Raw genomic sequence first — 18,169 nt, 5'->3', positions numbered from 1 at the left:
GGTTTGGACAGGTGTATAATTACAAGTGTCCATTGTCATGGTATCATACAAGAGTATATATCTCACTGTCCTAGGAAGCCTCTGTGCTCTGTAGAGACATGCATCCTGCACCCCCATCATACTCTAGTTTCAGGGAGGAAGAAATCTATAGAAATAGAAATGTGGAAGCAAAAAGTGCAGAACAAAGTCCAGTAAATCAAATCCCTTTTTGATGCCGCTTGTATGAAAGACCTTAAACTTTGAGTAAGTATGTTCAGTTGGTTTTAATGTGGAAATGGTAGCAATATTTCATGAGTAACTTCGGTTATAACATGAAAGGTTTTAGATAATTTATGATAATTTTTAGAGAACTTCCCTAGCTACCCAAATTTATTTTCGCCAGATTTTATCCTGCTATAGTGCAAACAAAAAGAAATGTTACTAGAATGGAATCTGCCATTTGATATGTGCTTAGTCACTCAGTCGTGTCTGACACTTTTGCGACCCCATGGACTGCAGCCCGCCAGGCTGGAGTGGGTTGCCATGCCCTCCTCCAGCCATTTGATATACCTGACATTTAATTATAATATTCAAAAATGTCCAAAACATCTTTGATCCTATGCATTTCAGTCATTTATGATTAAGAAAACACCATAGGCAAAGATTTGTTTCTTACAGAAAGCGTTGGAATTCATTCTAGTCACTTCTCTCAGAAAATCCTTGTCCCCCATGATTGCAGTGGACAAGATACAGTGAGAATTTAGATGCTTCTTTCATACAGGGGAATGAGGTTGTATTTACTATGCTTATTGATTCTAAGGCACACCTCCAATATAACATCTTGAGTTAATCATATATATTTGAAGATTTTCTAGATATCTTTCTGTTCTTAGTTTTTAACTTAGTTTCATTGTGTTCGAATAATATATTTTGTGCGCTTTTGCTTCCTTGAAATTTACCGAAACTTGTTTTATGATCCAGCATATAATTTATCAAGACTTGTTTTATGATCCAGCATACAGTCTTGGAGGAGGCAACGGCACCCCACTCCAGTACTCTTGCCTGGAAAATCCCATGGACGGAGGAGCCTGGTGGGCTGCAATCCATGGGGTCGCGAAGAGTCGGACACGACTGAGCGACTTCACTTTCATTTTTCACTTTCATGCATTGGAGAAGGAAATGGCAACCCACTCCAGTGTTCTTGCCTGGAGAAACCCAGGGACGGGGGAGCCTGGTGGGCTGCTGTCTATGGGGTCGCACGGAGTCAGACACGACTGAAGCGACTTAGCAGCAGCAGCAGCAGCATAGTCTTTCTTGGTGACTGTTCCGTGTGCACTTAAATGGGTATTCTGCAGTCATTTGTTGAATATTCTATATAGTATATGTATTTAGGTTAATTCAGCTCAAGATGGTGTTCCTAAATTATGAAAATTACTGATGTTCTCTTGATTTGCTTTTATCAGTTACGGAGAGAAGAGTGTTAGAAATCTTAACTATGATTGTAGATATTGCCACTTCTTTTAGTTCTGGCACTTTTTACTTCATGTATCTTGAAGCTCTGTGAATATGTACATATACCTTACAATATTACTTCCCAATGATGATCTGACTCTTCATTTTATGAAATATTCCTCTTTGTCCCTGGTAGTCATTCTTCTCTTGAAGTCTACTGTATATGATATTTTAATACAACCTGCTTTCTTGCATTTAGTATTTCCGTGGTGTAGCTGGCATAACTTTCCATCTTTGTACTTTTAAACTCAGTCTTTAATACTGAACTGTAATTCTTTTTAATTTTTTTAAGTTGGAGGGTAATTGCTTTTGCCATACAACAGCATGAATCAGCCACAAGTACATGTATGTCTCCTCCCTCCTGAGCCTGCCCCCACCCCTCTCTCCAGCGCAGCCCTCTGGGTTGTCACAGAGCGCCAGGTTGAGCTCCCTGTGCCTATAGAGCAGCTTCCCGTTAGCTGTCTGTTTTACACATGGTCGTGTATATATGTTGGTGCTCTCAAGTCATCCCACCAGCCCCTTCCCCCACTGTGTCCAAAGTCTGTTCTCTGTGTCTGCATCCTACTTCTGTCCTGCACCTACGTTCATCAGTACCGTTTTTCTACATCCCATATTTATGTGTTAATACACGACATTTGTTTTTCTCTTTTTGACTTACTTCACGGTGTATAACAGGCTCTAGGTTCACCCACCTCACTAGAACTGACTCAAATGCATTCCTGTTTATGGCTGAGTAGTTCCATTCTGGTATATGTATACTACAGCTTCTTTATACATTCATCTGCTGGTGGACATCTAAGTTGCTTCCATGTCCTAGCTGTTGTAAAGCGTGCTGCTGTAATTCTTACGCAAACTTATACCTGAGTCTTGCTTTTGTGTCCAGCAGACAATCTCTGTTTTTGTATGGTTGACTCTCGTCTATTTCTATTTAATGTAATTTTTGATATGGTTGGGCTTGAGCCTATTGTCGAGGTTAATTGTTATCCATCTGTGCCAGCTGTTCTTTATTCTCTTTTTCCTCCTTTCCTACCGTCTTTTGAATAAATCAGGGTTACTTTTAAAGCTCCATTTTTATCTCCTTCATTGGCTATTTTTCAAGTGGTGGCTTTAGGGATCATAAGATGCATGCTTGAGTCTACCGTGAAGGAGTACTATGTCACATATAATGTAAGAATTTGATAGTGGTTTACTTCCATTTGTCCCTCTTCCCTTCTATGTTGTTACACGGCTTCTGCAAAGGTTATAAACCCCAAAATGTAGTGCTTCTTTTGAGTAACAAACAAGAAAAAAGTCTCATCCTTATGCACCTATTATGCACATCTGGTGATTTTTATTCTCTCATGTAGGTCCAGGTTTCTATCTGGCACCATTTCCCCTCAGCATGAAGAACTTTCTTTAGCATATCTTTTAGCGGACCTGCTGACAACAGATTTTCTCAGCTCTTGTTTATTTGAAAAATGTCAATTTCACTTTTTATTTTTAAAGGATATTTTTGCTGAATGTAGAATTTTTCACTGATTTGGTTTTTTCCTTTCAGCACTTTCGTTATTGTTTCTGATGAGAAGTCAGCTATCATACTTACCATTGTTCCTTCTTGTTGTCCCTGTATACTTTTAGACTTTTTTGTATCATTAATTGTTAACAGTTTGGCTATAATATGACTGACCATGGTTTTGTCCATGGTTTTATCCAACATGGGGTTTTTTGAGATTCTTGAATTGTGGATTCATTTTTTAAAAATCAAGTTTGCAAAGCTCTCCACCATTATTCCAATATTTTTTCTCTTTTCTCATTCTGGGACTCTAAATTACATATATATGAGACCACTTCATGTTGTCTCATAAGTCAGTGAAAGTGTTTTTTTCTGCTTTTTTTCTCTGCTTCACTTTGACTAGTTTTTTACTGACCATTACTCAAGTTTATTGATTCTTCCTTCTACATTGCTCAATATTCTAATTCCACTTAGTGAGATTTCATTTCAGTTTAGGATTTTATTGATCGTTTTTCTGTTTTAATAGTTTTAATTTCTGTGCCGAGGTCTCCTATTTATCCACTCTATCCATGTTTCCCTTTACATTTTTGAACATACTGCTATTGGCAGTTTTTAAGGCATTTGCTGCTAATTTCATCATTTGTGTCATTTTTCCTTCTGAGTCATATTTTCCTACTTTGCATATTTTGTCATTTTTTGTTGTACATTGCCAACACCACATTGTAGAGAGTATGGATCTTTGTTTTCATTTAAAGGTTGTTGAATTTTGTTGTAACAGGCAGTAAATTTGCTCATGGATCACTGGGTTTTATTAAGATGCGTTTAGAGTAACTCTTATTCTAGGATGTGTCCCTTACTCTCATTGCATGGTCTTATGAGGTCACAGCTGAATGTTAGATTGTTAAATGATATCTCTTTACCCTAGATGATTGGAGCTTCAGAGTCTCTCAGAAGTTCCAGGAACTTCTGGAATCTCAGTTCAGCTTATTCTTGTTTCCCTTGTCTGGATTTGGATCTCCAGCAGCTGGTTTCTAGTAGACTTTGCAGAATCTTGTCCTGCACTCGCACAGTTTAGTATTTGGCTGATGCCCAGAAGTGACTCCTGTGCAGATTTATGAGCCTCTTTCTCTGTGTATCTCTCCTTTCTGAAGCTCTCCCCAGTGAGATTGCTGCCCTCTATTTGAGCTCTAGTTCCTCATGTCATAGTTTGGAACACACCCTCAGCCAAACCATGAATTTGGAGCACACCTCAAGTGTTTCCATTCTCTTACAGTATATTGTCTTATACTGTCTCTTGTCCAGTGTCTTAAATTATTGCTTTAGGTATTTTGTGTAGCTTTTACATTTGATTATGGCAACGGGGGAAAGTTTAGTAATTGTTTCTCTGTCATGACTGAAACCAAATGTTCACATTTGGACAAATCTGAAATTGCATTGTTTATTTCCATTAATGCAAACTATATTTTTTAAAATATTTATTTACTAATTTGGCAATACAAAGAAGCAGAACTCTCATCTATTTTTGTTGTTGTTGTTGTTTAGTCACTAAGGCATGTTCGACTCTTGCAACCCCTTGGACTATAGCCCGCCAGGCTCCTCTGTCCATGGGATTTCCCAGGCAAAAATACTGGAGTGGGTTGCCATTTCCTTCTCCAGGGGATCTTTTCAACCCAGGGATCAAACCTTCTTCTCCTGCATTGACACGTGGATTCTTTTACCACTGAGCCACTAGGGAAGCCCATATCTATTTTTAGGTATCTATTAAAAAAAAAATAGAATAGTATGTTGTCAAATGTGAAGTAATCAATACACAGACGTATTATAGCCCTTAAACGTGCACTGTAGCACTGTAGGTTACAGGGGAAATACAGGGTTTCTTGGCAAAGGTTGTATTTGAGTAGAAGCTTGAGAAGTAGGTAATATTTAAGTAGGAAAGGAGGTATTTTAGGATGCAGGGCATACTGTGAATGAATAACAGAAGATAAAAATGATCAAGGCATTTAAAATTTTTTTGGTAATTTTTTGGCTGTGCTAGGTCTTCGTTGCTCTGCGGGCTTTCTCTAGTTGCATTGAGCTGGGGGCGACTCTTCAATGCTGTGCAAGGGCTGCTCATTGCAGTGGCTTCTCTTATTGTGGAGCAGGGGCTCTAGGGCACATGGGCTTCAGGAGCTGAGTTGTGGCTCCCAGGCTCTAGAGCACAGGCTTAATAGTTGTGGTGCACGGGCTTGGTTACTCCAAGGCATGTGGGATCTTCCTGACCAGGGATCAAACGCATATTGCCAGCACTGGAAGGTGATTCTTTACCACTGAGCCACCAGGGACACCCAACAAGGCATTCAAAAAAAAATTACTTATTTTTAATTGATTGATGGTTGTTTTATAATATTGCTTTGATTTCTGTCATACATCAACATGAATTAACTATAGGTGTACATATCCAGCAAGGCATTTTTGAATGATCAGTCCACCCCTCATAGAAGGTTTTGGTTAGGATGTAGGGAAAACCCTCAATCACTCAGCATATTGTATGATAAGCATTACCTCTTAAGCATTAAGAATCTGTTAAGGTGATGCTTATAGTGTGATATGGTGAATGGCTGACTACTTTCGACTTTGTCTTTTAAGAAATAAGGCAATAATGTGAAAGATGCTTAAGGAAGAAAAAACAGCACAATAAAGGACAATAATGGAGGCTATCATTGTCATTCAGAGGTGAGGTGGTGAAAGTTTAACTGGAATGTAACACTGAAAGGAATGTGGAAAGGAGGGGCAGATGCAGGAAATAATACAGAAAAATCAACAGAAATTGATTATTAACTAGATACGTTTGAGATAGGCAGAGGGAAAAGGAGAAAAAGTTGATTGATTTTTGCCCCTGAGTGCGTGAGACAGTGATATATTGGTGAAAACTGGAAAGTCAGGCAGTGGGGCTCATTACCCTCAGTTGAGTTCAGTTCAGTGGCTCAGTCGTGTCGGACTCTTTGCGACCCCATGAATCACAGCATGCCAGGCCTCCCTGTCCATCACCAACTCCCGGAGTTCACTCAAACTCACGTCCATCAAGTCCGTGATGCCATCTAGCCATCTCATCCTCTGTCGTTCCCTTCTCCTCCTGCCCCCAATCCCTCCCAGCATCAGAGTCTTTTCCAATGAGTCAACTCTTCGCTTGAGGTGGCCAAAGTACTGGAGTTACAGCTTTAGCATCATTCCTTCCAAAGAAATCCCAGGGCTGATCTCCTTCAGAATGGACTGGTTGGATCTCCTTGCAGTCCAAGGGACTCTCAAGAGTCTTCTCCAACACCACAGTTCAAAAGCATCAATTCTTCAGCGCTTAGCTTTCTTCACAGTCCCAACTCTCACATCCATACATGACCACTGGAAAACACATAGCCTTGACTAGATGGACCATTTTTGGCAAAGTAACGTCTCTGCTTCTGAATATGCTATCTAGGTTGGTCATAACTTTCCTTCCAAGGAGTAAGCGTCTTTTAATTTCATAACTGCAGTCACCATCTGCAGTGAGTTTGGAGCCCCCCAAAATAAAGTCCGACACTGTTTCCACTGTTTCCCCATCTATTTCCCATGAAGTGATGGGACCAGATGCCATGATCTTTGTTTTCTAAATGTTTCACTCTCCACTTTCACTTTCATCAAGAGGCTTTTTAGTTCCTCTTCACTTTCTACCATAAGGGTGGTGTCATCTGCATATCAGAGCTTACTGATATTTCTCCCGGCAATGTTGATTCCAGCTTGTGCTTCTTCCAGCCCAGCGTTTCTCATGATGTACTCTGCATATAAGTTAAATAAGCAGGGTAACAATATACAGCCTTGACGTACTCCTTTTCCTATTTGGAACCAGTCTGTTGTTCATGTCCAGTTCTAACTGTTGCTTCCTGACCTGCGTATAGGTTTCTCAAGAGGCAGGTCAGGTGGTCTGGTATTCCCAACTCTTTCAGAATTTTCCACAGTTGATTGTGATCCACACAGTCAAAGGCTTTGGCATAGTCAATAAAGCAGAAATAGATGTTTTTCTGGAACTCTCTTGCTTTTTCCATGATCCAGTGGATGTTGGCAATTTGATCTGTGGTTCCTCTGCCTTTTCTAAAACAAGCTTGAACATCTGGAAGTTCACAGTTCACATACTGCTGAAGCCTGGCTTGGAGAATTTTGAGCATTTACTAACATGAGATGAGTGCAATTGTGCAGTTGTTTGAGCTTTCTTTGGCATTGCCTTTCTTTGGGATTGGAATGAAAACTGACCTTTTCTAGTCCTGTGGCCACTGCTGAGTTTTCCAAATTTGCTGGCATATGGAGTGCAGCACTTTCACAGCATCATCTTTCAGGATTTGAAACAGCTCAACTGGAATTTCATCACGTTCACTAGCTTTGTTTGTAGTGATGCTTTCTAAGGCCTACTTGACTTCACATTCCAGGATGTCTAGCTCTAGGTGAATGATCACACCATCGTGATTATCTGGGTCATAAAGATCTTTTTGTAGAGTTCTTCTGTGTTTTCTCACCACCTCTTCTTAATATCTTCTGCTTCTATTAGTTCCATACTATTTCTGTCCTTTATCGAGCCCATCTTTGCATGAAATGTTCCCTTGGTGTCTCTAATTTTCTTGAAGAGATCTCTAGTCTTTCCCATTCTGTTGTTTTCCTCTATTTCTTTGCATTGATCGCTGAGGAAGGATTTCTTATCTCTTCTTGCTATTCTTTGGAACTCTGCATTCAGATGCTTATATCTTTCCTTTTCTCCTTTGCTTTTTGCTTCTCTTCTTTTCACAGCTATTTGTAAGGCCTCCTCAGACAGCCATTTTGCTTTTTTGCATTTCTTTTCCATGGGGATGGTCTTGATCACTGTCTCCTGTACAATGTCATGAACCTCTGTCCATAGTTCATCAGGCACTCTTATCTATCAGATCTAGGCCCTTAAATCTATTTCTCACTTCCACTGTATAATCATAAGGTCATACCTGAATGGTCTAGTGGTTTTCCCTACTTTCTTCAATTTAAGTCTGAATTTGGCCATTGCCTTCTCCCAGCCGTACCCTAGGAATGACAAATTTGGTGTTAAGTAGTAGAGAGTTCAGAGAAGGCAATGGCATCCCACTCCAGTACTCTTGCCTGGAAAATCCCATGGACAGAGGAGCCTTGTAGGCTGCAGTCCATGGGGTCGCTAAGAGTCAGACATGACTGAGCGACTTCACTTTCTCTTTTCACTTTCATGCATTGGAAAAGGAAATGGCAGCCCACTTCAGTGTTCTTGGCTGGACAGTCCCAGTGACGGCAGAGCCTCGTGGGTTGCTGTCTATGGGGTCAGACAGAGTTGGGCACAACTGAAGCGACTTAGCAGTAGAGAGTTGGGCTTCCCCAGTGGCTGAGCAATAAAGAATCCACTTGCCAATGCACAGGATGTGGATTTGATCCCTGGGTCGGAAAAATCCCCTGGAGAAGGAAAGGGAAACCCACTCTAGTATTCATTCTTGCCTGAAAATCCCATGCACAGAGGAGCCTGATGGGCTACAGTCCATGGAGTTGCAATAGAGTCAGACACGACTTAGCAACTAAATAACAAGAAGTAGAGAGTTAAAAGGATTAAAAACATTATTAATTTGTTTTATAATGGGTTCAGTCCTTTTTTTGTGAAGATCCCCTGGAGGAGAGCATGGCAACCCACTCCAATATTCTTGCCTGGAGAATCCCACGAACAGAGGAGCCTGGTGGTCTATACTCCATGGGGTTGCAAAGAGTCAGACACAACTGACGCGACTTGGCACATAATGGTATCTGCTTAAAGCTAGCACCAGTTTATTAATATTTATATTTTGAAGGTTTCAACAGTACTAATTTTATTTCTGTTTATACTCTGTTGGTTTTGCCTATTGTCTTTGTTCCTTTTGTTCACTTGGAGACTGAATAGGCCAACAAGTAAAATGAGTACAAAGGGGGTGGTCTAAATAAGACCCTAACAATGTGTAACTACCAAATTACCAAGATAATCTACCTAACTGATGCCCCACATGCGCTCCGTTTCCCGTGACCTTAATGCTGCATTGCTTTTGCCTGCCCTCCAACTTACTAAACTGTTGCATTAGTTAGCCTTTGCTGCATAAAAACAAAATATTACCACAAAGCTAAGATACAAGCGTTTGCTATTTGTCTCAATCAGTGAGGCTGTCCAGGTCATCTGCAGATCTCTGGAAACTTTTGGCTGCTCTGCTGGTGCTGTGTGGTCTAGGGGTCCACAGCCTGCATGTCCCCTCACTGCTCCCTGTGTGGTCTCTTGTCCTGCACTGGGAGGGCCCACGCTTACTCACAGGGCAGCTGTGTTTAAAGAGAGCAGGATGGTCATGCAAGGCCTTGAAGTCTGCATTTACAGCTCACACTTCTGTTTACTCTGTCAGTCAGAGTAAGTAATAGGCCTACCAAGATTCAAAGGATGGAGAAATAGATTTTTCTTTTTGTCAAGTGGAGTTGCAAAGAATTTTTGGTCATTGCTTTCAATCTGCCACAACTGTCAGCTCTCTGAGTACAAGCACCGCATCATTCTTGTGTACTTTGGTGTTTTTGGCAACTGACACATAGTAGGCCTGAATGTTTTTTTAATAAATGACTAAATTAATGTAGGGAGGAAGCATTCAAGGAGCATTTCAATGGACCTTAATTTTATACTTTCATCATACCATTAGTGAGAATGGTGTTTTCTATGGGCATGTTTCAGAGAGAATCTCTTTATTCTCCTTCTAGCCTTTGAACTTGATCAAAGAAGATGTTTAAAGCAAAACAAAGCAAAAGACAAATACCATTTACGTTAATGTTGTCTGGTATTTTTACCTTTACTTTTGTCTCGGAAGAACTCTCTAAAGTACTGTCTTGTCACAATCCTGTTCCAGCCTTCAGGCTATACTAAGGGTAGACTGCCTCCAACCTGAACATTCGGGATACCTGGAGCTAAGATGCTGTATTAAAGTTGTGAGACCAGGAGGAAAATTACTTCTCCTGCTTAGAAAATGATTGAATCATGGTGGAGTCAGATTAGCTGGCGTTACTCTGTCCATCTAAGGGGATGCCTTCCTCTCTACAAACCTCAGTATTCCCATCTGGGACAGTATTTCTCAGGATTATTTTGAGAGTTACGTGAAATATGTGAAGCACTAGCTCTCATCCCTTACTCATGACAGGTACTCAGTAAAGTTTAGTTCTTTCTTCATGTGAAGCAGCTCACTGTCATGACACAATGCCATGCATCTGAGTTTCTCATCCTTGGCACGGTTGACGTTTGGGGTTGGATATTTCTTTATTGTGAGGGGCTGTCCTGTGCATTAGAGGATGTTCAGCAGCATTTCTAATATCTACTCACTAGATACCAATAGGACCACCTGCCAGTTGTGATGGATGAACATGTCTACAGCTATTGCCAAATATCCCTGCAGGAAAAATGCAAACATTTTTTTCAGCATTGATACGGATTGGGAGGGAATGTGGCAGTATATCCGTAAATGTAGGATGGGAAAAAATTAAAAACACTTGTTTCTTCTCAGAGTGCCTAAAACTTTTACTGCCTGTTATTCCCATCATTTTTTATGAACATATTATCTACTGCGCTACATAAAATGGCTAGCATTTGCTGTGTCCCTGACTGTGCTAGTAAGCTTTGCAGGCAGTAATAGTTGAATGTTGTGTCACACCGGCATTCCGTTGCGAACAAGGACCTTATCTTATACCAGCTCCAAGCATAATGCATTTGTACTTACTGGGTAGCTAGTCTGCATGTTAATTGGTCACATTGCGTCTAACTCAAACAGTAGGGAGCTGAAAATGAAATGGAGGAGTGGAAAAATGTAGAAAATGAGTTTATATTTTCTGAAAATGTCAGTTCAGTCGCTCAGTCATGTCTGACTCTGCAACCCCATGGACTGCAGCACGCCAGGCTTCCCTGTCCATCACCAACTCCCGGAGCTCACTCAAACTCATGCCCATTGAGTCAGTGATGCTGTCCAACCATCTTATCCTCTGTTGTCCCCTTCTCCTCCCGCCTTCAATCTTTCCCAGCATCAGGGTCTTTTCAAATGAGTCAGTTCTTCACATCAGGTGGCCAAAGTATCGGAGCTTGAGCTTCAGCTTCAGCATCAGTCCTTCCAATGAATATTCAGGACTGATTTCCTTTAGGATGGACTGGTTGGATCTCCTTGCAGTCCAAGGAAGTGCTCAGCTTTCTTTATAGTCCAACCCTCACATCCATACGTGACTACTGGAAAAACCATAGCTTTAAGTAGGTGGACCTTTGTTGGCAAAGTAATGTCTCTGCTTTTTAATATGCTGTCTAATTTTGTCATAGCTTTTCTCCCAAGGAGCAAGTGTCTTTTAATTTCATTCGTACTTACTAGGAAGTTGTACTTACTAGGTAGCTATTCTACATGTTAATTGGTCCCATTGCACCTAATTCAAACAGTGAGTGAGTGAGTGAAGTCGCTCAGTCGTGTCTGACTCTTTGCGACCCTGTGAACTGTAGCCTACCGAGCTCCTCTGTCCATGGGATTCTCCAGGCAAGAGTACTGGAGTGGGTTGCCATTTCCTTCTCCAGGGGATCTTCCCGACCCAGGGATCGAACCCAGGTCTCCCGCATTGCAGGCAGACGCTTTAACCTCTGAGCCAGTAGGGAGCTAAAAATGAAATGGAGGAGTAGAAAAGCAGAAAATGAGTTTATACAAATCGAAATGTGGTAGGACACAAATATTTATTCTTTTTCAAAAACTCAAAAAATCAGCTATTCTGAGAAAAGTAAGCTCACCACTAACTTTCATCTTCACTATCAATATATGGTCAGAAGATATAAATAAATAGCCCCTTTAAAGTTAATTTTTTTCTATTTATTATGAAGAAGAGTCCAGTAGTACTTAGTTTTTGATTCATTCATGTTTTATGTTTTATTCATTGTAATCATTAATTGTTAAAGATGTCAGAGTTAAACTTAAAATTCAGGACAGGGTTTTATTTTCCTTTTTTTTTTTTTGCTATTAAAATATGTATTTCCAACTACATAATTAAGTTAGAAAATTAAAACAGAAATTTATACTTAAGGAGTAAAAGTCTCTACATTGCTATGTATGGGTCTGAATTACCATTTTAGCAATTATGTAACATGTAACTGGATGAATGTAGCATAATTATAATTAACGATCTCCTATCAAAGGACATTTAAATTGTTTACAGTTCTTTGCTGCAGCTCAGATGGTAAAAAACCTGCCTGCAATGCGGGAGACCTGGGTTCAATCCCTGAGTTGGGAAGATCCGCTGGAGAGGGGAATGGCAACCCACTCCAGTATTCTGGCCTGGAGAATTCCATGGGCTGTACGGTCCATGGGGTCACAAACAGACATGACTGAGTGACTTTCACTTTCACTTCACTTCATAGTCTTGTAATCTTTTTTCACACTTGCCCATATGATTCTTTAGTGCACATTTCTGGAAGCGGAATTGCAGAGTGGATGTTGTTGTTCAGTCGCTAAGTCATGTTGGACTCTGGACTGCAGCCCCCAGTGGGTGATGCTGTCTGAGCATCTCATCCTCTGCTGCCCTCTTCTCCTTTGCCTTCGGTTTTTCCCTGCATCAGGGTCTTTTTTCAGTGAGTCGGCTCTTTGTATCAGCTGGCCAAATTATTGGAGCTTCCGCATCAGTCCTTCCAATGAATATTCAGGGAAGCTCTGATTTCCTTTAGGGTGGACTAGTTTGATCTCCTTGCAGTCCAAAGAGCACTCAAGAGTCTTCTCCAGCACGACAATACGAAAGCATCAATTAATTCTTCGGCGCTCAGCCTTTTTTACGGTCCAACACTCACAGCCATACATGACTACTGGAAAAAACCATAGCTTTGACAATATGGACCTTTGTTGACAAAATGATATCTTTGTTTTTTCATACACTGTCCGGGTTTGTCATAGCTTTTCTTCTAAGAAGCAAGCCTCTTCTAACTCTATGGCTGCAGTCACAGTCCACAGTGATTTTTGAGCCCAAGACAAGAAAATCTGTCGCTGCTTTTACTTTTTCCCCTTCTATTTGCGATGAAGTGATGGGACCAGATGCCATGATCTTAGTTTTTATAATGTTGAGTTTGAAGCCAGCTTTTTCACTGTCCTGTTTCGCCTTCATTAAGAGGCTCTTTAGTTCCTCACTTTCTGCCATTAGAGTGGTATTATCTGCATATCTGAGGTTGTTGGTGTTTCTTCCTGCAATCTTAATTACAGCTTGTGCTTCATCCAGCCTGGCATTTTGCATGGTGTACTCTGCATATAAGTTAAATAAACAGGGTGACAGTATACAGCCTTTTCATACTCCTTTCCCAATTTTGAACCAGGCAGCTGTTCCATGTAAGGTTCTAACTGTTGCTTCTTGACCTTCATACAGGTCTGTGGCATGAATAGACACTCTTATTTGAATATTTCACATATGTAGTACATATATAATGTTTCATATATGTAGTATTATATCTTGCAGCATGTTTCCTCCAAAAAATCCCTCCATGAAAAGAAGCTCCAGTATATTCTTTCTTTTTATTAATTAAGCATCCAACAGAGAGATGATGAAAAGTCACTCTTTTTCTTGTAATTTCATCCAAGATGAGGTACTAAAATTACATCTCAATGGTGTCTGTTATGACTGAAAATAAATTTGAAAGTGGAGTCACTTTCTATCTCTGATTCCCAACCACATCTTCTGAATGGCATCGAAGATTCCGTTTTTCAAACTGCAGATTGTGAAGTCATTTTAATGGATGTGAAAAATTGTCATTAATTTTTAATTAAATCAAATAGAATGTATTTTCTTACAGTGGGCTCTGGTCAAGGAGTGTGAATATATCTGAACCTGGAAAATCCCCCTGGTTACAAAGGAAGGGAGTGCCACCAACTCTACCCTTAATGATCCAACCCTGTACCTTGGTTTTGCAGCCCTAAGAACTCCTTGTGCTAGCCTCTGATATCGATGGTGGAATTGTCAGAGATGTGCAGAAAATAATCCATTAGGCCTTTCATGCAGAACTCACCACATATTCAGAACTTTACCAGTTATAACATTAGCCTCTCATGTGAGAAATACAAGCAGTTCACTGGGGGAGATATTTTATTTATTGCTAACCAGCTACATTTTCTATTTCCCTTTCCATGGTGTGAAAATGTTCCTGAAAGCTCGCTGTTGAGGGAGAGAGATGCAGTTTAGGCCCATCTTCTCACAGTCAGTTCAGTGTCTCCCTTTCTGTTTCAGAGTCCGTCCTCAAAAGCACAGAACTGTGTGCAAAGGGAAAGTGAGAGGAAGGGCTGGGGGAGCAGGAAGGAAGTAGGGACTTTCCCTGGTCTTTCCTAATCCTTCAGTTCCAAAGGCTTAGTTGGTATTTCAGAATTTTGAAATAAAGCCTGCTCTTACAATTAATGCAAATATTACTCAGTGATTCATCCTTTCCAAATAATTCTTGGTTTCACTTGACATTTTATTTTTAAATCATGAATTAACATTGACATCACTCTCAGGGTACTGTTACCTCAGCTCTTCACAGGGAACTGTCTTACAAAGGCCAAGTTCAGATTTTAACCATCATCCATATCTCTTGGGCTGCTTTTGGGCTTTTAAAACTATGATCTTTTGGTACAGGTTCGTACATAAATCATAGGGAGGATATTGGAGGGAGGACTCTTATGTAATTGGGTGTTTTTCCCAGTGATTTGATTTAGAGATCTTTGAGATTTTCACTACAGTGGTGATCATGATAATAACCCTGCGTCATTTTTAATCAAGTAGATTTAGTTGCATTTTTAGAATTAGGGTCAGGCCCACCTTACATTAAACCATCCACAGGTTTAAATATATATGTAAAATCAGTGTTATCGAGATTCTGAACAGGTTTTGTCAGTTTAACAAACCAGCAGCCTCCTTTTGCTTTTGAAGGGCTAAGATTAGAGGATTCAGGTGATGAGCCCACATTAAAGGCAAAAAAAAAAATTGGTCTTAATATTTTTCTTGGAAGCTAAGGCTTCTGTGGTGTTCTGAGAATAAGAATTTTTCACATGGAATGTTGTAACCAGTGTTAGCTGTGTGTTTCAGTGTAAGGCTATTTGCAATCATTCTTTTCTTTTTAATATTTATTTATTGAAACTCTTGGTTGCGCTGGGCTTCCCTTGTGGCTCAACTGGTAAAGTATCCACTTGCAATGCGAGAGACCTGGCTGGGTGCGATCCCTGGGTTGGAAAGATCCCATGGAGAAGGGAATGGCTACTCACTCCAGTATTCTGGCCTGGAGAATTCCACGGACCGTGTGGTCCATGGGGTTGCAAAGAGTCGGACACGACTGAGCGACTTTCACATACTTGGTTGCTCTGGGTCTTGGTTGCAGGATCTTTAGTTGTGCCATGAGGGATCTTTTAGTTGTGCTATGTGGGATTTAGTTCCCTGATGAGGGATTGAACGTGGGCCCCTACACTGGAGCATGAAATCTTAACCTCTGGACCACCAGGAAAGTCCCTAGTATTCTTTATGTAACTGAAAATCATGTTACTGAATCTTTAATTTGAATATATATGGAACTCCATATTAAAACTTCCCCACTTACGAAAAGAGTTCTGATGTAGGTGACTTGTTCTTTGAATAAGCATTTGTTAGCTAACTAAGATATTCCGAGCAGAATTCTGTTTCTTTCAAAGGTCCATCCCCCATCACAATCTCTCATATTGCAGATAAGGAAACATAGGACACTGTAGGTTAGTTATATATCCACAGTCACACACCCAGCAGTGGCAAAACTCTTGAATTTCAAATGACTTAATTCTTCACTGTATCAGGTCAGTTTTCCTCCTTTTAGCTGGCCTTAATCAACTACAGCTGTTTGTAATTTGTTAGTTTCTTGTTTTCAACAAATATTTTTCCTGCAAATCTGTAGGAGTTCTTGCTGTGTAGAACTCAGAGCTGCTCTTTCCCCTTTGTTGAAGTTGGGCGTGTTCTGCATCCCACAAGGAGCCCTCCAGTGCCTCCCCGACCCCTGCCCAATCACAGAGTGCTGTAGTAGGAGAGGATCTTATTGGAGATTGGAGTCCTCTTTCGGGGATTTTGGATTGTTGAATGATATATTCATTAGAGTGCAGGCTAAACCATTTTAACAAAGAGACCCGACAGTAGACTGGGTTAAGCAACAGAGGAGCTGATTTCTTTTCTTACATCACCATCATTCAACTGCCGTTCATCATTATGTAGGTGGCAGAAGCCACAGTGGGAAAGAGAAGAAACAAAAACACGGAGGAAGGATGTCAAGAGCTTTAAGCCCAGACCTGGAAATGGCACACAGTAAATAGTTCTGACATGCCACTGGCAAGCGTTTCTTCAGATGACCGTCCCTAACTCCACAGGCATATGGGGTATACTCTGACTGAGCGTGTTTCCAGCTACAAGTCTATTACTGTGGGAAAGGAGAGGACAGATTCTAGTGGGCTGCAGACAGCTTTCGGGCAGCGCCCATCTCAAGTGCCCTTGAATGCTTTATAGACTTCATGAAGAAAAAGAGAAAAATTAGCCTCAAATTAATACTTACTTTCAACTGTGTGTTTTTAAATCTTCTAATTTTTTCAGGGAATATATGTAAAATTTGGTCTAAGTAATTTTAACTACAGTTAACTAAAGTTAACCTATACATGTTTAAAATAATGATGAGTACTTCTTACGGAAATCCAAAATGATGTGTGATTTTAAACACTTTTTTTATCTGGTCATGTGGCTCTTCATTTTTGTCAGGACCTTTGGGTAATAGAAGATGTCTAGGGCCTTTGATGTATTGACATCTGGCTGGGTTGAGTAAATCTGAGACTCTAGCCTTGATAATAAAGGCTCCTATGTTCATGCCTTTTGATTGCACACTTCATATCAATGTTTCTGTACTGCTCTGACAGTGAGAGGAAGTGGCCTGAAACAGCAGAGAGTTCTAGAGGACAGCGCACTGCACACTGCGGCTGTCCTCCCCTCGTGCTGCACAAAGCACTGACCAGTCCTCCGACAGCCAAATGACTCCCTCTGAGTTTCTCAACTCAAGTGGCATGTAGAAAGTGGGGAGATAGTTCCAGGACCATGACAGAATTCATGAAGGGTTGGAAAATAACCTACACAAAGAGCTCAGTGAATCTTTGAAGTCTGGATGGTAACAAAAAGAAATGGCCTCTAAGAAATCTAATGGCATGATTTCTGTACCGAGGATGAAGGCTAGCTGTACCAAACTCCAGGACACTGTTGTGAGGTTGACATAAGCGTTGTGGGTTATGCGTAAGTGGTAATTCCTTGATTATGCAATCTTTCTACTGTTAGACTTAGATTCCCAAGAGGAACTACACAGTATTTCCTCCTAAGGTCTTTAAAAAAAAAAAGGGTGGGGGGAAGGTTATATTTGGTCTTACTGAAATAATACAGTTTACTCCTTCATAGTGGAATTTTTAAGGTTTATTCCAGTCTTAACAGTTCGGTTTTGTATTCTTTTGATGCACAGCTCCAGAATGGCAGAAGACGACCCATATTTGGGAGGACATGAACAAGTAAGTAGTATAATAATCTTGCTAATAATTTTACAACAACAGTATAAACAACAGTAACTATCAGGAAAACTCTTAAAAGAGGTAAAAAATTTCTTTTAAACTGTTTTTCTTGTCTATTTACATAAGGTCTTAGAGCATTTACATAAGGTCTTCGAGGACATGCCATGTAAAACAACAGTATCCCTGCTGTCACACTCTTGTAGCATGAAAGTTATACATGCTACTGGTCAAATGATAGCTACTAAGTTTGTTGGGGCTGCTGTAACATTACCACAAACTGGGTGACTTAAAACAACAGATATATATTCCCTCTCAGTTCTGGAGGCAAGCAATTCAAAAGCAAGATGACAACAGGACTGGTTAGTTCTGGAAGTTCTGAAGGAGAACCTGTGCTTCTCTGCTAGCTTCTGGTGGTTACTGGAAGTCCTTGGCATTCCTTGGCTTGGAGCTGCTCCTCTCCAGCACATTCCTTCTTCTCTTTGTCTCCTCTGTATGGAGATTTGGGTATGGAGATACCCAAACCTCCCCGCTCTTTTCTCTTATAAAAGTTATCAGGCAGTGGATCGAGGGCCCATTCTTCAGGATGACCTCATCTCAGCTTGATCACATCTGTAAAGACCCTGTT

The 18,169-nt window shown here is 40.6% G+C and overlaps 1 protein-coding gene across 2 annotated transcripts in view; it reads left to right on the top strand.

The window, feature by feature from the left end:
* NFKB1 (nuclear factor kappa B subunit 1) overlaps window positions 1-18,169 on the top strand; it is a 125,287-nt gene that overhangs the window by 10,798 nt on the left and 96,320 nt on the right. For both annotated transcript variants that reach the window (XM_069593609.1, XM_069593611.1), the window contains exon 2: window positions 17,499-17,544. In XM_069593609.1, coding sequence (XP_069449710.1) covers window positions 17,506-17,544 — 39 coding nt within the window. In that variant the 5' untranslated portion in view covers window positions 17,499-17,505. The remainder of the gene's footprint in view (window positions 1-17,498; window positions 17,545-18,169) is intronic.

Source organism: Ovis canadensis, chromosome 6 (genome assembly GCF_042477335.2).
Source record: "Ovis canadensis isolate MfBH-ARS-UI-01 breed Bighorn chromosome 6, ARS-UI_OviCan_v2, whole genome shotgun sequence".
In the NCBI taxonomy this organism is placed as follows: domain Eukaryota; kingdom Metazoa; phylum Chordata; class Mammalia; order Artiodactyla; family Bovidae; genus Ovis; species Ovis canadensis.
The sequence above is the reverse complement of the archived record's forward strand: the minus strand, read 5'-3'. Positions and strand labels throughout refer to the sequence as shown.